We start from the raw sequence: 19,620 nt of genomic DNA, 5'->3' as shown, positions 1-19,620 counted from the left end.
ACGATCCTGGTTGCCTCGGATTGGCCCCATCACGCGTGGTACGCCGATCTCGTTCTCCTTCTAGGAGACATCCCTTGGTCACTACCTCTCAGAGACAACCTTCTTTCACAGGGAGTGGTCTTACATTAGTATTTAAGGTCTCTTCGTTTGACGGCGTGGCCATTGAAACCGCTATTCTAACGCGCAGAGGGTTTTTGGCGGATTTCATCCGCACTATGATTCAGGCCAGGAAGCCTGTGTCGTCCAGGATCTATTACAGGACCTGGAAGTCCTTCCTGGGTTTCTGTGAAAGCCGAAATATTCCACCACTTCGTTTTTCTCTCCCCACGGTCCTGTCCTTTCTTGAATCTGGGTTGGACCTTGGTCTGGCCCTTAGTTCTTTGAAGGGTCAGGTGTCAGCGCTTTCTATCCTTTTCCAGCGCCCTCTGGCCCCCCTGGGGCCTGTAAGGACTTTTCTTCAGGGAGTGGCACATACGGTTCCTCCGTACCGTCCTCCTTTACTGCCTTGGGATCTGAATTTAGTTCTCTCAGTGCTCCAGGCTTCCCCCTTTGAGCCCCTGCGGGTGATCTCTCTCCGGCTCCTGGTTCATTGTCGCTATCACTTCCATCAGACGGGTGTCCGAGTTGGCGGCGCTCTCTTGCAGAGAACCCTTCCTGTTTATTCATAAGGACAAAGTTGTTCTCCGGCCCGTCCCTTCTTTTCTTCCGAAGGTGGTCACTGACTTCCATATTAACGAGGAAATTGTCCTTCCCTCACTATGTCCATCTCCTTCACACCCTAAGGAAGGGGAGTTACACCATTTGGACGTTGTCAGATCTCTGAAGATCTATTTAGCAGCCTCCGGTCCCTTCCACAGTACAGACTCCCTTTTTGTCATTCCGGAGGGTCCTCGCAAGGGATTGGCGGCCTCCAAGGTGGCAATCGCGTGTTGGATTCGGTGTGCAATTGCGGAAGCATACCGCGCCGGGGCAGGGTTCCGCCCTTAGGTGTCACGGCTCACTCCACCAGAGCGGTGGGCGCATCTTGGACTCCGAGGAATCGCGCTTCGGCTGCACAGTTGTGTAAGGCGGCTACTTGGTCCTCCTTACAAACATTCACAAAATTTTACCAGGTGCATACTTATGCATCGGCGGACACTGCCTTGGGCCGTATGGTCTTGCAAGCAGCAGTTTCTTAGGTGCCTGTAGGGACGCTTGCTTCCATGGCTCTGTGTTTTTTTTTTCCCCCTCCCTGTGGACTGCTTTTGGACGTCCCACAGTTCCTGTGTCCCCCAATGAATATGGGCGAGAAAATGAAATTTTTGTAAAATCTTTCTCGCTCTTCATTGGGGGAGACAGCACCCACCCAGTATTATTGTTCGACCACAGTTGTGGCAGTTGCTGGTTTGAACCCCGTTGGGTCTTTTGACATGATGGGTGTTTCATGTTTTTTCTTTGGTTGGCTTGCTTCTCCTACTGCTTGTGCACAAACTGAAGCTTTCTCTCCAGGCTGGAGGGGGTATAGCTGCCAGGGGAGGAGCTAACAGCTTTGTCTAGCGTCAACGCCTTCTAGAGGACATAGCTATACCCACGGTTCCTGTGTCCCCCGATGAAGAGCGAGAAAGAGATTTTACTGGTAAGTTTGACAAAAATCTCATTTTTTGTTTTTCTTTTTTACCGTTCTACTTGGGCTTGGTTAGTAAATTCAAACAGGGACGTCTACCTATATCTACTATATTTTTATTTACAGCTAATAGGAATAGTTTTCTTTCTTGTGTTTACTGCAAAGGGACTAATAAAAATGACTGTTCACTGCAGAAAGCTATTTCTATTAGTTGTTCTGAAGTAAGCAGAGGTTCATTATGCAGACACCTGGTTATGATGAGAGTTTGTGCGCATGCGTGTCCACTAGCTCATATTTCAGTAGATTAACATTTTTTATTTATTTTACTAGATGGGAAAGCTCTGATAAAACCGATGCAACGCTTTCAATTACAATTAGGTATAAAAGTCAATTGAAAGTGATGGGAGGATCAGTTGAGCTGATTTCATTCAATAGCATCCGTTTGTTTGGCTAATGAGCAGCGGTGCTTGTCTGCACTCTGCTACATTACCACACTCCTCACTAGAGACGGCCAGTTCGCAGTGTTCGCCAGCGAACACATGCGATCTGCCATCTTAACTGACTGACAAGTCCGGCGAGGCCCAGGTAAGTCCTTACCTGTGCCTGTGCGCGAGCCGGTCTGAAATTAAAGGGTTTCTATCACTTGGTATGACATATTTAGCTCTCAGACACTAGCGATCCGCTAGTGTCTGCTCTGGCCAACCATCCTAATATAACTGTTTATTGGGCAGCCGTTTTGCTAAAAAAATAACTTTTATAAATATGCTAATGAGCCTCTAGGTGCTATGTGGGCGTCATTAGCACCTAGAGGCTCCGTCTACCTTCATACACAGCCACCGCCCAGCGCGTCTCTCCAGCCCGCCCATCTCCTGCTGAATGCGATCCTCCGTGTGACGCAACGGACGAATTCTCGCGCATGCGCCGTGCGCAGCTGTATTCGGCGCATGCGCAGTGAATGTCTGACCGCTTCCCTGCTCAGACATCTCCACTGCGCCTGTTCTTTGGAGCACTATGACGTCATCGGCGCAGGCGCAGTGGAGAGCAGGGAAGCGTCAGACATTCACTGCGCATGCGCCGAATACAGCCGCGCACGGCGCATGCGCGAGAATTCGTCCGTTGCGTCACACGGAGGATCGCATTCAGCAGGAGATGGGCGGGCTGGAGGGACGCGCTGGGCGGTGGCTGTGTATGAAGGTAGACGGAGCCTCTAGGTGCTAATGACGCCCACATAGCACCTAGAGGCTCATTAGCATATTTATAAAAGTTATTTTTTTAGCAAAACGGCTGCCCAATAAACAGTTATATTAGGATGGTTGGCCAGAGCAGACACTAGCGGATCGCTAGTGTCTGAGAGCTAATTATGTCATACCAAGTGATAGAAACCCTTTAAAAGCAGGCCGTTCTGGCCCCCGGAGGCTGTTCTCGGAACTGCCTGCTCCCCTAGACCGCATTTCATTTCAGACCGGCTCGCGCACAGGCACAGGTAAGGACTTACCTGTGCCTCGCCGGACTTGTCAGTTAAGATGGCAGATCGCATGTGTTCGCTGGCAAACACTGCGAACTGGCCATCACTGCTCCTCACCAGTCCCTCCTTTCAGCGCTTTCACTTCATTCCTACACCCAGAGCTGAAGATGTTATCAGCTATGTGTGGGAACGTAATTCATGACAGGCAGAACATTGAGGAGACCTGAGACAGCTCATTGGTTTGCTGCTCTGAAGTAACCCATCCTGCTGTTAGATTAGGATGGGTTTTGTATGTGCTAATAGGACAGTGGCCATTTTCTTTCCCCTGATAATTGCCCCTAGAGAAAATGAGCCATTATAAATAATAAATGTTATTTTAGTGTGTTTATAATAAGGTAATACTTGGGTACTTCCAGTAATTTTATTTTAATACCTGGAGAGCCCCTTTAATGATACATTGAATGTGACATTTAATGGTGGGACCACCCCTGTAAGTAAAGACAGTTTTCCTGTCTAGTAAGGTAAAGTGCTTATTTATTATTATTATTATTATTATTATTATTATTATTATTATTATTATCATTATCATTATTATCAAGCAGCACCTGGAACAGCGTTAGAGGCTATGTTTGACAGGAACCTAGATTAACCGATGGCCACTTTCCTTCATTACAAAGTGCATAATAAACACATAAAAAAATCATTAACAAATGACATTATAGATCCTGGACAATATAAGAGGAGCGATTCGCTTGACAGCTCATGAATATGCTGGACTTTTCTTTGCCAGCAGACTCTGCTGATTTGCATAAAGTGGAGAATACTAGAAAAGTACTGAGCAGGTACATGGGCTAATTTACTATGTTTTACAGTGCGGGGCAGTATACTTGGATTTGGGGTTAGATGCTGTTGACAGTGCTCTTTAAAGGGGTTCTCCAGGAAAGATAAAAATGAAAATACTAAAAAACATGTTCTTATAAATAAACTCTTAAATGTTTTTAATTATTTGTAATGGCTCCTTTAGTCTAGGGAACAATCAGTCAAGTAGCTAAAATGGCGGCTCTTGGATTTATGATCCGAAAATCCGTCCTTCCCATGGCATTGCAGGACGGCCGTTGTGAGAAAGCAGAGCACAGAGCCCTATGTAAAGTCTGCCGGTCTCAGCACTGTGAAGCTGTATATTATGTGCAGATGGCAGCTGAAATAACTGCTCCGCTGTGTCCCTGTGCTTCAGAAAGGAGTTACCTCATTCTGTACTCGCCGGTAGAAGTGTTTTCTAATGACGCTCCTCCCCCACAGCAGCTCTTTTGGTCCTCATTCCTACCCTTCAGTCTCTGAGTACGGAATGAGGTAACTCCTTTCTGAAGCACAGGGACACAGCGGAGTAGTTATCTCAGCTGCCATCTGCACATAATATACAGCTTCACAATGCTGAGACCGGCAGACTTTACATAGGGCTCTGTGCTCTGCTTTGTCACATCTGCTGTCCTGCAGTGTCACCAGAAGGACAGATTTTATGATCATAATTCCAAGAGCCGCCATTTTAACTCCTCAACAGATTGTTCCCTAGACTAAAGGAGCCATTATAAATAATTTAAGGCATTTAAGAGTTTATTTATAGGAACATGTTTTTTCAGTATTTTCATTTTTATCTTTCCTGGAAAAACCCTTTAACCACCTCCGGACCGCCGTACGCAGCGACGCGTCCTGGAGGTGGTTGATTGATTCCGCCTGGACGCGCCGGCGCGTCCTCTCGCGAGACGCGAGATTTCCTGTGAACGGGCGCACACAGGCGCGCGCGTTCACAGGATCGGAAGGTAAGCGAGTGGATCTCCAGCCTGCCAGCGGCGATCGTTCGCTGGCAGGCTGGAGATGTGATTTTTTTAACCCCTAACAGGTATATTAGGCGCTGTTTTGATAACAGCGTCTAATATACCTGCTACCTGGTCCTCTGGTGGTCCCTTTTGTTTGGATCGACCACCAGAGGAAACAGATAGCTCAGCAATATGTAGCACCAAGCACCACACTACACTACACCCCCCCCTGTCACTTATTAACCCCTTATTAGCCCCTGATCACCCCATATAGACTCCCTGATCACCCCCCTGTCATTGATTACCCCCCTGTCATTGATCACCCCCCTGTAAAGCTCCATTTAGACGTCCGCATGATTTTTACGGATCCACTGATAGATGGATCGGATCCGCAAAACGCATACGGACGTCTGAATGGAGCCTTACAGGGGCGTGATCAATGACTGTGGTGATCACCCCATATAGACTCCCTGATTACCCCCCTGTCATTGATCACCCCCCTGTCATTGATCACCCCCCTGTAAGGCTCCATTTAGACGTCCGCATGATTTTTACGGATCCACTGATAGATGGATCGGATCCGCAAAACGCATACGGACGTCTGAATGGAGCCTTACAGGGGCGTGATCAATGACTGTGGTGATCACCCCATATAGACTCCCTGATCACCCCCCTGTCATTGATTACCCCCCTGTCATTGATCACCCCCCTGTAAAGCTCCATTCAGACGTCCGCATGATGAACTCGCCATGCCCCTTATTGAATACCTTGGGGTGTCTTCTTTCCAAAATGGGGTCACATGTGGGGTATTTATACTGCCCTGGCATTCTAGGGGCCCTAAAGCGTGAGAAGAAGTCTGGGATCCAAATGTCTAAAAATGCCCTCATAAAATGAATGTGGGCCCCTTTGCGCATCTAGGCTGCAAAAAAGTGTCACACATGTGGTATCGTCGTACTCAGGAGAAGTTGGGCAATGTGTTTTGGGGTGTCATTTTACATATACCCATGCTGGGTGAGATAAATATCTTGGTCAAATGCCAACTTTGTATAAAAAAATGGGAAAAGTTGTCTTTTGCCGAGATATTTCTCTCACCCAGCATGAGTATATGTAAAAAGACACCCCAAAACACATTGCCCAACTTCTCCTGAATAAGGCGATACCACAGGTGGGCAAAGGGGCCCACATTCCAAAGAGCACCTTTAGGATTTCACAGGTCATTTACCTACTTACCACACATTAGGGCCCCTGGAAAATGCCAGGGCAGTATAACTACCCCACAAGTGACCCCATTTTGGAAAGAAGACACCCCAAGGTATTCCGTGAGGGGCATGGCGAGTTCCTAGAATTTTTTATTTTTTGTCACAAGTTAGTGAAAAATGATGATTTATTTTTTCTTTTTTTTTTCTTACAAAGTCTCATATTCCACTAACTTGTGACAAAAAATATCTGGTATCTCCGTATTCAGGAGAAGTTGGGGAATGTGTTTTGGGGTGTCATTTTACATATACCCATGCTGGGTGAGAGAAATATCTTGGCAAAAGACAACTTTTCCCATTTTTTTATACAAAGTTGTCTTTTGCCAAGATATTTCTCTCACCCAGCATGGGTATATGTAAAATGACACACCCCAAAACACATTCCCCAACTTCTCCTGAATACGGAGATACCACATGTGTGACACTTTTTTGCAGCCTAGGTGGGCAAAGGGGCCCACATTCCAAAGAGCACCTTTCGGATTTCACCGGACATTTTTTACAGAATTTGATTTCAAACTCCTTACCACACATTTGGGCCCCTAGAATGCCGGGGCAGTATAACTACCCCACAAGTGACCCCATTTTGGAAAGAATACACCCCAAGGTATTCGCTGATGGGCATAGTGAGTTCAGGGAAGTTTTTATTTTTTGTCACAAGTTAGTGGAATATGAGACTTTGTAAGAAAAAAAAAGAAAAAAAAAATCATCATTTTCCGCTAACTTGTGACAAAAAATAAAAAGTTCTATGAACTCACTATGCCCATCAGCGAATACCTTAGGGTGTCTACTTTCCGAAATGGGGTCATTTGTGGGGTGTTTGTACTGTCTGGCCATTGTAGAACCTCAGGAAACATGACAGGTGCTCAGAAAGTCAGAGCTGCTTCAAAAAGCGGAAATTCACATTTTTGTACCATAGTTTGTAAACGCTATAACTTTTACCCAAACCATTTTTTTTTTTACCCAAACATTTTTTTTTTTTTTATCAAAGACATGTAGAACAATACATTTTGAGAAAAATTTATATATGGATGTGGTTTTTTTTGCAAAATTTTACAACTGAAAGTGAAAAATGTCATTTTTTTGCAAAAAAATCGTTAAATTTCGATTAATAACAAAAAAAGTAAAAATGTCAGCAGCAATGAAATACCACCAAATGAAAGCTCTATTAGTGAGAAGAAAAGGAGGTAAAATTCATTTGGGTGGTAAGTTGCATGACCGAGCAATAAACGGTGAAAGTAGTGTAGGTCAGAAGTGTAAAAAGTGGCCTGGTCTTTCAGGGTGTTTAAGCACTGGGGGCTGAGGTGGTTAAGTAGCAGCTACTTGATATATGATTGTTGTGCAGTTACAGTGAAACATTTCTTGGTATCTTTTCCAGTTGTTACAAAATGCTTTGAAAGGCGTCCAGTCTATTTTGAATGGTAGCAAAATGATTTTAATGGAAACCGATAAACTTGGATCGCTGCTTGCTGTGTTAAAGGTATTACATTTTTTATGGTCAAATATTATAACTATACTGTATATAGTGTGTTTTATGTGCTTCCTCTCGCTCTTGTGCTATAAGGTCATATGGGCAATTTCATCCCCAGATAATGCACACAAGCCTAGCCTGCTGATTTATAAGAAATGTCACTTAACCCTATAACTACCAGACAAAGGGTACACCTTCTTGCTTTGTATAAATCGGCTGCAAATATTGATTACCTATCCTGGATAATGGGTGTACTTGGTCTTGACCATCCCTCTCCCTGCCAGCTTTGCTGATGGTACTTATGAATTTGTGCCACCAGCCCTTCTCCTCAAGTGACAACACTGTATGTCAATAAGCAAGTCACCTGTGTCTTCAGTTACATATTGAGTCCTTTTTTTTTAGAATCAGCATGGCTTCACCATGGGTATAGCTGTTGCCGCTAACACACAAAATGTAAGCTCCTCCCCTTCAGCTATACCCTTCCTACAGGACTAAGCTAAATCAGTTTAAGCTTAGTGTCTGTATGGGGCAGACCTCCCTGCGTTGCAGGTCTTCTGGTTTTTTTTTCCGTTTTTTTTTAATTTATATATTTTTTCTAGTGGGAGTTTCAGGCAGTCTTTAAAACTGCCTGCACTCCCACCCAGGAGACGGGAGACCAGGGGGTCCCCCAAAGCCCCTGCTCCTTCCCGTTCTCCAGAAGCAAAGGAGGACCAGAGGTTCCTACTAAACCTCTGTATCCTGCCAGCATTCGGATCACCACGGCTGGGGATGCGGACAGGTGTTCTGGTGAGTGGGGGGGTGGGGGGCCAGAGACGAAGGGCTGGCACTGAGGGCCAATGTCATTTTGGCAGCTGAGCAGGGGAAGAGTGGGCTCCGCCCACTTCCGGGATTTAAGGCACCTGGCGGGACGCTGACCAGCTGGTCTTTCTGCTTGGAGGGACACGGGTTGGGTAAGTGCTGTTTGTCCCTTCTTACAGGGCCTAACCTTCCCCTCTTCCTCATTTAGGTGGCAGGGTTGTCCTTATGTCTGAGCCCAGGCTCCAGGTCACGAAGCAGGCGGTCTCTTTGGTGTGTCAGTTTGCCTGTGCGTCGTATCGTGCAAAATTTTCATCCCCCTCAGTCAGACTCCCTCTGCTTGGCGTGTGCTGCTCCGCCATCAAGCGGCTCAGCCCCGGGCCCAATGGTTCCTGCTGCCCAGTCTATGGTAGAACCGGAATGGGAGCGTTCCCTGTTTAGGATGGTACAGGATGTCTGCAATACCACCAAGGCCATTGTGGAAATATTGGGGCGTTTTGTTGGCAAAGCAGTCCTCTGGCCGGTCCGACTCTGGGGATCATGGGGCGGCCATCCCACAAAACTGGCCAGAACATCCTCCCCCAAAAGGGTGTCTGTGTCTCCCGTTTCCTCGGCCTCTCCTCCTCCTGCTAGAGAGTCTCACTCCGACGTGTCCTCAGTGGAAGAGGCATGTTCTGAGGAGGTGAGGTCAGACGAGGATGTGGTCTTGCCAGAGGGTCAATCGTCCAAACTGTCCTCCGTGGTGGACAATCTTATCACAGCGGTTATCGAGACGTTGCAGGTTGAGGATCCTGCACCGTCGTCTTACAGCTCGAGTTTTTCCTTTTAGAAAGTCCTGTCGCTCGTATACCGTATTTTTCGCCCTATAAGACGCACCGGCCTATAAGACGCACCTAGTTTTTGAGGAGGAAAATAAGGAAAAAAATATTTTTAACCAAAAGATGTGCTTTTGGTGGGTTTGAACTAATGGCGGTCTGTGCATGACACTATTATGGGGGATCTGTGGATTATGCACTGTTATGGGGTGGGGGATCTGTGTATGGCACTGTTAGGGGGGAGCTGTGGATGGCATTATGATGGGGGGGGATCTGTGGATGGCATTATGATGGGGGGGGGGATCTGTGGATGGCATTATGATGGTGGGGGGGATCTGTGGATGGCATTATGATGGGGGGGATCTGTGGATGGCACTGCTATATGTGTCATCCACAGATCCCCCCCCATAACAGTCCCATCCATACATCCCCCTCATCATAATGCCATCCACAGATTCCCCCCCCCCCCCCCATCATAATGCCATCCACAGACCCCCCCCCCCCCCCCCCCCATCATTATCCCATTCACAGATTCCTAGGGAGGGACTGTAGTAGGTGGGGAGAGCGGCAGGGCCGTGCAGGCACTGTACTCTGGCCCCGCAGCTCAGTATGTACTGTATTATACGTAGTGTTAATCATCAGATCTAAACTGAATAATGATGTGCTTACCGGTACACATGTCACGCTCCTGTAGTAAGCACTAGCAGGCAGGCAGGCTGGGGCGGCCGTAACTCACGGAGGTCACGTGCCTGCGCCGCCTACTTTATGAATGAGGTAGGCTGAGCAGGCACGTGACCTCACTGAGTTATGGCCGCCCGGCCTGCCTGCTAGCTGCTAGTGCTTACTACAGGAGCGTGACATGTACCGGTAAGTACGGTACGCAGGGGGAGTGCATCATTATTCAGTTTAGATCTGATGATTAACACTACGTATAATACAGTACATACTGAGCTGCGGGGCCAGAGTACAGTGCCTGCACGGCCCCGCCGCTCTCCCCACCTACTTCAGTCCCTCCTCACTAATACATCGCAGTCTGCAGCATTCGCCCCATAAGTCGCAGGGGCACTTTTCCCCCACTTTTGGGGGGGGGAAAGTGCGTCTTATGGGGCGAAAAATACGGTAAGTGTTTCCGCGACCACCAGGAGTTTGATTCCTCTCTTTCAAGGAGTCGAATTTTCCTGATAGACGTTTTACCGTGCCAAATTGCTTAAACGTTTCCGGAGGATTTGATTAAGAAATGGTCGTCCTCACCTATAGTGGACCCGACCCGCCAGTTTCCCGCTTGGCTAAGCATACTCCCTTGCCAATGGCGGATGGGGCTTCTTTCTCTGATATCAGAGATAAGAAACTGGAAGCATTTGCAAAATCTTCCTTTGAGGCAGTGGGCACTGCACTGAAGCCGGTATTTGCCTCTACATGGATGAGCAAGGCTATGGGGGAGTGGGCAAGTAATTTACATCAGGGTCTCGAATCTGGAATCCCTTCGGGGGAACTTGCCGATGTGGCTCGGCAGCTCTCTCATGCCAGTGCATATATTTGTGAGGCCATTTGACGCGGCCAGGCTTATGGCTTGCTCGTCAGCCCTGTTGGTGGCTATTCGCCGTGCCTTATGGCTCTCCTGCTGGGCGGCACATAATGCTTCTAAGCAGACCCTGACGGCCCTCCCCTTTACTGGCGGCAGACTTTTTGGTAAGCCCCTGGATGAAATCATTTCGGAAGCTTCAGGTGGTAAGAGCACGCATTTACAACAGAACAGGGGGCGGTCTAATAGGTCGCGAAAGCCTTTTTTTCGTCCCTTTCAAAGTTTCCAGCCCCAAGAGGGCGTCCGACAAGTCGGTCACGGATCATAAGCGCAAACCTTCCTCCTCACATCGGGCGGCAGTGAAAGAGTCGCTCCGGTCTCCTGCATGACCGACTGGGGGGGTGATTATCAGTGTTCAGTGCTCTGCGCTGCAGGAGAGCACATTGGGAGGAAGGGGGCGTGGCCTATTGGAAGCAGCGGCGCTTCTCTCCGCTTCACATCAGGCGGCAGCCTGTTCCAGGCGCTGCCTTTGCTGCATTCTGGAGGGGATAGTATACTGGCACTGCGGGGGTTAATTAGCAGGAGATGCAGGACCTGAGGAGGCGGGTCTTACTCTTCCCGCCACAGCTATTCAGGAAGTTCTGCACTGGGACATCCTCCTCGGACGGCGTCTGCTCCTGGCTCTGGTAGGAACTGTGCTCCTCTCCTCAGGTCCCTGTACTCTCTCCAGCCTCAGATTGCCCTACCATCATGTTTGATCCCTCTGGTGCTCTACCTCGGCTGCCAATTGCTGTCCACTATGCCTGCTCTATATGTCAGGCTAAATTCCCTTGCGGGCAACCGGATTCTGTCTGCTCTGCTTGTCAGACGCCCAGGCAGGGGCCCCCCCATTCAGCCCATACTGCTGCCACCCCCTCCGGAAGCTGAGTTACCCGACTGGCCCAGAACTCTCAGGCGGTGGAAAACCTTCCTAAAATCTCCCAATCCACCCTATCTATAGTGGGTCGCTTGGTTGAGAATCCACCACCTACGCAGGCTGCACCTCCCTCTGATGCACCCTCCAGAGCTTCTTGCTCGGTCACTTCCCTCTGGTGATTCCGTCAGCTCATGGCATTCACAAAAGCATCCCAGAGTGGAACATGTTTCTTCCTCTGACGCATCTCCCTCTCCACCCCGTGTACGGTCTCACTCAGGTTTCTCTTCTCCTGGGGACGTGCCGTCCGAAGGAGAGGTTGAGAATTCTGATTTGGATATTCTGGGCCAGAACTCTCTCTCAGGCGGTGGAAAACCTTGCTAAAATCTCCCAATCCACCCTATCTATAGTGGGTTGCTTGGTTGAGAATCCGCCACCTACGCAGGCTGCACCTCCCTCTGATGCACCCTCCAGAGCTTCTTGCTCTGAAGACCCCCCCCTTCCCCAGTTCACTTCCCTCCGGTGATTCCGTCGGTGCACGGCATTCACAAAAGCGTCCCAGAGTAGACCACGTTTCTTCCTCTGACGCATCTCCCTTTCCACCCCGGGTACGGTCTCACTCAGGTTTTTCTTCTCCTGGGGATGTGCTCTCCGACGGAGAGGTTGAGAATTCGGATATGGATACGGAGCAGCCTTCTAAGTTGGCCTCCACCGTGGATAGCTGCCATACATGACACCTTCTGGGTGCAGGATGATCTTCCCCCCACTGACCAACAAGGGCTATCCTTCTTCCGCCCAAAACAGACTTCAGAGTTTTTTCCTCGCCATAATGATTTTTTGGCGGTGGTTTCCAAGGCTTGGGATAGTCCAGACATGCGTTTTTCCGCCCCCAAAAAGCTGGACATCCTATATCCTTTCCCAGCGGACTGCGTCTCCACGTGGACATCCCCTCCTAATGTGGACCAACCAGTGGCACGGCTAGCCAAAAATACGGCTATTCCCATAGCCGATGGATCCTCCCTTCAGTCTGCTGAAGATCGCCTCCTCCTCTAAGAGGACATCTGACGGGCCCACATCTCCGACGCTTGGGCACTCAAGATTGTATCCTCGGGATACCTGATAAAGTTCCTGTCTCTTCCCCCAGACAGATTTTTTCAATCCAGTCTTCCACGGACCCCAGAGCGGGCGGCCGCCTTCTCCCAGGCCATTCAGTCCCTCCTGGACCAGGGAGTCATCTCTCCTGTTTCCCCAGCAGAAAGGTTTAACGGGTTCTATTCAAACCTTTTTGTGGTCCCCAAAAAGGAGGGCTCGGTGCGCCTCAAACTACTGAACAAGTTCCTCCGTCTCCAGCGGTTTCGGATGGAATCCCTTCGTTTCGTCATTGCTTCTCTGGAGCAGGGGGAATTCCTTTCAGCCATAGATATCCAGGATGCATACCTCCACGTACCCATCGTACCTCCGAGTCACCTGAGGTTTGCGATAGGAGACTATCTTTACCAGTTTGTCGCCCTCCAGTTCGGATGGCCACTGCACCTCGGGTCTTCACAAAGATCCTGGCCCCTATTCTCGCCCTGCTCCGTTCCAGAGGCATCTTCCTTATGCCTTATCTGGACGACATCCTCGTCAAGGCCCCCTCCTTTGCTCAGGTGTCGAGCAGCGTACGGATCACGCTGCAAGCCCTTGCACGTTTTGGGTGGGTGGTCAATCTGCAGAAGTCATCTCTGACCCCCTCCAGACAATTGGTCTTTCTGGGTATGCCTCTGGACATGGAGGCGGCACAGATTCGCCTTCCTCCGGACAAGTGACTGGCCTTACACCGCTCCGTGAGGGTTCTTCTCCACTGCAAACATCCGTCCATTCGACTCTGCATGAGGACGTTAGGGAAGTTGGTCGCCTGTTTCGAGGCGATTCCCTTTGCCCAGTTCCATTCTCGCATGTTCTAGAGAGCGATCCTGTCCTCCTAGGACAAATCTTCAGAGAGCCTGGCTTATCCCATCCGCCTCTCTCCTCAGGTGAGGTTGTCCCTTTGTTGGTGGCTGTCGGTTTCAGTTCTGGGAAGGTCCATCCTTCTGATATCCTGGACGGTGGTCACCACCGACGCCAGTCTCCTATGTTAGGAAGGAGTGTTTTCCCCCAGGACAGTCCAAGGCACATGGTCTCAGTCGGAGTCCAAGCTCCCAATTACAATTACTCTATTACAGAACCTGGAGGTCCTTCCTGGGTTTCTGTGAAAGCCGAAATATTCCACCACTTCGTTTTTCTCTCCCCACGGTCCTGTCCTTTCTACAATCAGGGTGGACCTTGGTCTAGCCCTTAGTTCTTTGAAGGGTCAGGTGTTGGCGCTTTCTATCCTTTTCCAGCGTCCTCTGGCCCCCCCTGGGGCCTGTAAGGACCTTTCTTCAGGGAGAGACACATACGGTTCCTCCGTACTGTCATTCTTTACCGCCTTGGGATCTGAATTTAGTCCTCTCAGCTCTCCAGGCTTCCCCCTTTGAGCCCTTGCGGAAGATTTCTCTCCGACTCCTGTCCTGGAAGGTAGTTTTTCTTGTGGCTATCACATCCATCAGACGGGTGTCCGAGTTGGTGGCGCTCTCTTGTAGAGAACCCTTCCTGGTTCTTCATAAGGATAAAGCGGTTCTCCGGCCCATTCCTTCCTTTCTCCCGAAGGTGGTCACTGACTTCCATATCAACGAGGAAATTGTCCTTCCCTCTCTGTGTCCCTCTCCTTCACACCCTAAGGAAAGGGAGTTACACCATTTGGATGTTGTCAGAGCTCTGAAGATCTATTTAGCAGCCTCCAGTTCCTTTCGGCGTACGGACTTCCTTTTTGTCATTCCGGAGGGTCCTCGCAAGGGATTGGCGGCCTCCAAGGTGGCAATCGCATGTTGGATTCGGTGTGCAATTGCTGAAGCATACCGCGCCCGGGGCAGGGTTCCGCCCTTAGATTTCACGGCTCACTTCACCAGAGCGGTGGGCGCATCTTGGGCTCGGAGGAATCGCGCTTCGACCGTGCAGTTGTGTAAGGCGGCTACTTGGTCCTCCTTACACACATTCACAAAATTTTACCAGGTGCATACTTATGCATCGGCGGACGCTGCCTTGGGCCGCATGGTCTTGCAGGCAGCATTTTCTTACATGCCTGCAGGGACGCTTGCTTCCATGGGTCTGTGGTTTTTTCCCTCCCCGTGGACTGCTTTTGGACGTCCCACGGTTCCTGTGTCCCCCAATGAATATGGGCGAGAAAAGGATATTTTTGTATAACTTACCAGTAAAATCTCTTTCTCGCTCTTCATTGGGGGACACAGCACCCACCCAGTTTGTTGGTTCGGCCACAGTTGTGGCAGTTGTTGGTTTGAACCCCGTTGGGTCTGTTGGCATGGTTGGTGTTCCATGTTTTTTCTTTGGTTGGCTTGCTTCTCCTACTGCTTGTGCACAAACTGAAGCTCTCTCTCCAGGCTGGAGGGGGTATAGCTGCCAGGGGAGGAGCTAACAGCTTTTACTAGTGTCAACGCCTCCTAGAGCAGTGTTTCCCAACCAGTGTGCCTCCAGCTGTTGCAAAACTACGACTCCCAGCATGCCCGGACAGCCTTTGGCTGTGCGGGCATGCTGGAAGTTGTAGTTTTGCAACAGCTGGAGGCACACTGGTTGGGAAACACTGTCCTAGAGGACATAGCTATACCCATGGTTCCTGTATCCCCCAATGAAGAGCGAGAAAGAGATTTCACGGGTAAGTTATACAAAAATCTACTTTTTTCAGGCGATTCGCATGCTGCTGCGACAGGGGGTGATTGTTCCGGTTCCGGCGCAAGACTGTTTTCGGGGGTTTTACTCTAATCTCTTTGTGATTCCCAAAAAAGAGGGGACAGTGCGTCCCGTTCTGGACCTCAAGGCGCTCAATCGTTTCCTTCGCATCTGCAGCTTCCGGATGGAGTCCCTGAGGTCGGTCATTGCGTCCATGGAACCGGGGGAGTACATGCCCTCGATAGACATCAAGGATACTTCTCTTCACGTACCCATCTGCGTCAGTCATCAGAGATTTCTCTGGTTCGCAGTGGGTCTATTTTACCAGTTTGTAGCCCTCCTGTTCGGCCTGGCCACGGTTCCCAGGGTCTTTACGAAGGTTCTGGCGGCAGTCATGGCCCTGCTCCATGCCAGGGGGATCGTAGCAATCCCTTACTTAGATGGCATCCTGGTGAAGAGTCTGTCATTCCGGGTGACGGCGGACAGCCTGAGCATAGTTCCGGACACTCTAGAGTGCTTCGGATAAATCCTGAACAGGCAGAAGTCTTGTCTTTATCCATCGCATCGGTTGACTTATCTGGGCATTGTGCTCAACACATTTCAGGCCAAGGTGATCTTACCTCCGGAGAAGCTATCCGCTCTCCGTCTTCAGATTCTCCCCTTGTCCTGTTCCCATTCGTCTCTGCATGCGGGCTCTGGGTCACATGGTCTCGGCCTTCGAAGCAGTTTCCTATGCTCCATTTCATACCATAGCACTTCAGCGAGCCATTCTGTCCAGATGGGACGTCTCCCCAGCCTCCTTTGATCGACCCATGCTTCTCCCTGCCCCGGTTTGCCGGACCCTCAGATGGTGGTTGGTCTCTCCAGTGTTGATGTCGGGCCTCTCATTGCTTCCTCTCAGTTGGAAGGTGTTAACAACGGTCTCAAGTCTCCGGGGTTGGGGGGGAGTGTTGGAGAATCTCTCTGTTCAAGGAGTATGGTCATGCAAGGACCGCTCCCTTCCAATCAATGTTCTGGAGTTGAGAGCGATTCGGCTCTCTCTGCGGCATTGAGCCAAAACATGTTTCGCCACTATCGGTTGTTCACATCCCCGGCATAGACAACTGGATCGCAGACTTCCTCAGCTGGGGGAGCGTCTCAATCCCGGCGAGTGGGCTCTTCACCCGCAGGTCTTTCGAGCCATCTGCGAGCGGTTGGGGATCTCATGGCCTCCCGCTTCAACAACAAGATCGAGGACTTCGTCGCGTGGTCCATTTCCTTATGTGTTCCCGCCTCTTCCTCTCATTTCGCGTCTCCTTCGAAAGATCAGGTCCGAGGGACTGACCGTCATTCTCGTGGCCCCAGATTGGCTGCGCCGTGTGTGGCACTAGTCACCCTTCTCGCCGACGAACTCTGGCGTCTTCCTCTTCCTGACCTTCTGTTTCAGGGGCCGATCTTCCACCCGAATTTAGGGTCGCTACATTTAACGGCATGGCTGTTGAAGCCGCCGTACTGAAGACTCAGGGTTTTTCGTATGCAGTGATCCAGACCATGCTTCGGGCCAGGAAGCCGTCGTCTTCCAGAATCTACCACCGGACCTGGAAGTCCTACTTTAGTTGGAGCGAGCGGCATCAGCTGCCTTCCGTTTGGTTCTCTCTGCCGTCACTCTTGGCTTTCCTGCAGTCGGGCATGGACTTAGGACTGGCTCTCAGCTCCCTGAAAGGGCAAGTGTCTGCTCTCTCTTTTCTTTTTTCAGCGGAATTTGGCTTCACTTTCGGCTGTTCGGACTTTTCTGCAGGGGGTGGCACGTGCTGCTCCCCGTTTCTGTCCTCCGTTGGATCCTTGGGATCTTAATCTAGTGCTCAGCGCTCTCCAGTCTTCTCCGTTTGAGCCCTTGCAGCAGGCGTCGCTTCGCTTCCTATCTTACAAGATGGCGTTTTTGGTGGCAATCGCGTCCATCCGTAGGGTGTCTGAACTCGCGGCTCTTTCATGTCTGTCGCCTTTCCTGATCCTCCATGAGGATAAGGTGGTTCTTCGCCCTGTGCAGTCCTTCCTTCCGAAGGTCGTGTCGGCATTCCATCTAAATGAGGAGATTATTCTCCCTTCATTTTGTCCGGGCCTGTCTCATCCTCGCGAGCAGTCGCTCCATACCCTGGATTTGGTACCAGCCATTCGAGTCTATCTGTCCCAGACGGCATCTTTCCGGCGGACGGATACCTTGTTCGTGATTCCAGAGGGGCCAAGACGAGGGCTGGCAGCGTTGAAGACTTCCATTTCCCAATGTATTCGTCTGGCCATTGTGGAAGCGTACTGCGTTAATGGCCGGACCCCACGCTTCCGGGTGACTGCTCATTCGGCTCGCGCAGTGGGGGGCTCTTGGGGGGTGCATCACGGGGCTTTGTCCCTTCAGGTGTGCAAGGCAGCTACCTGGTCGTCTTTGCATACTTTTTCCAAGTTTTATAGAGTGCACACCTTTGCGTCTGCTGACGCTTCTCTGGGACATAGAGTTTTGCAGACAGCAGTTCTCTGATTAACTGGATGGTTGCTTGTTATGCCCACCTTTGGGGACTGCTCTGTAATGTCCCATGGTCAAGCATGTGTCCCCCAATGATACGGATGAGAAAATTAGATTTTTGTACTTACCGTAAAATCTGTTTCTCTTCTGTTCATTGGGGGACACAGCTCCCACCCATTCTTTTGCTTAGGGGCCTTTTCAGTCTTGTGTGGTTCAGGGTTTGTACAAAGTGTTATTTTTTTTTTAAATTTTCAATTTTTTCTATTTTCTGTGTGTGTGTTGCTTCTCTTACTGCTTTTGCACTAAACTGATTTAGCTTAGTCCCTGTAGGAAGGGTATAGCTGAAGGGGAGGAGCTTACACTTTGTGTGCTTAGTGTCGGCCTCCTAGCAGCAGTAGCTATACCCTTGGTCAAGCCTGTGTCCCCCAATGAACGGAAGAGAAACAGATTTTACAGTAAGTACAAAAATCTAGTTTTATCACCCATCCATGGGACAAGGATAAATGTATAATAGCTGGGGGTTCTACCAATAACAAGAATAGGGGTCTGCCAGAGGAGTCCTGTGTGAATGGAGCTGTCGTCCAGATTTATGACCATTGATCCATTCACTGACTATGGAGCAGTGCTCATCTAACTTCGGCAGTCCCATAGAAGTGAATAAGCAGTGCTCAGACCTCCCTCCTGTAGGTGATAAACCATTCTGTTCTATAGGGCTGACTTGTGTTTAGTAGTAGGGTGGACTTCTGGTTGCATAGCCCTTGTCATACTAGAGGTAACTTTAATTGGTAATTTATTATAGAAATACATCTTTCATGGACTTCCTGGACTCAATATAGAAATGCCTTCAGTTCTGTATCCATCACCGTTGCCTCAGTATGATGGAAGATCGCCTTCAAAACCTGACCAAAGTGAATCAACTTCAGTTCGTCCAACTTGGGTAAGAAATTTTTTCTGAGGACTTTATCCCATATACAGTACCTTGAAAAATAAAAAATTGTTGACAGACGTCCTCCTTTGATTATGTAATATGCTGATCTGAGTAGAACACAATACACATGCCACCAAATATAATATTAACAATGCTGTCTGAAGCCACATTATGGATGCATACAGTAAATTAGTCTTATTGTGGATAATGGTGCATAGCTTTCAAATAATCAGAAGGATATCTATGCATGTCAGAGAACTGCACACATTAGGATATCTTAGACAGCAAGTGAACAGTCAGTTGTTGGAGTTGATGTGTTAGAAGCTAGAAAAAATGGATAAGGAACTGAGTGACTTTGACAATGACCGAATTGTTATAGGTACATGACTCAACATTTCCAAAATGGAAGGTGTTGTGGGATGATCCAAGCATGCAGTGGTTAGTCATTATCAAATGTGGTCCAAGGAAGGGCAGTCAGCGAACTGAAGATTGGGTTCTGGGTGCCTAAGGCGCATTAATGCATGTAAGAGTAAAGACTAGACTGTCTTGTCCAGTCAAACATGACTTACTGTAGCCCAAACGGTTGAAACTGTTAATGTTGACTATGATAGAAAAGTTTCACAACATATAGTGCATCATAGCTTGCTGCTTATGGCCCTACATAGCCACAGAATAATCATGATTTGGAAAACCTGGCACTCCTTGTAATGATGCTAAACATGGAAAATGTATTGATGGCCAGGGGTGGACTGGGAACTTAAAGGGAACCTGTCACCGGGATTTTGGGTGTAGAGCTGAGGACGTGG

General features: G+C 49.3%; 1 protein-coding gene across 1 annotated transcript in view; it reads left to right on the top strand.

Moving 5' to 3' along the window:
• Window positions 1–19,620, top strand: part of HEATR6 (HEAT repeat containing 6) — a 117,539-nt gene that overhangs the window by 55,186 nt on the left and 42,733 nt on the right. The window contains exons 6-7 of the mRNA XM_040424214.1: window positions 7,514–7,615; window positions 18,686–18,823. Coding sequence (XP_040280148.1) covers window positions 7,514–7,615; window positions 18,686–18,823 — 240 coding nt within the window. The remainder of the gene's footprint in view (window positions 1–7,513; window positions 7,616–18,685; window positions 18,824–19,620) is intronic.

Source organism: Bufo bufo, chromosome 3, assembly GCF_905171765.1.
Source record: "Bufo bufo chromosome 3, aBufBuf1.1, whole genome shotgun sequence".
NCBI classification, from domain to species: Eukaryota; Metazoa; Chordata; class Amphibia; order Anura; family Bufonidae; genus Bufo; species Bufo bufo.
This window is presented reverse-complemented; position numbering and strand designations above follow the sequence as displayed.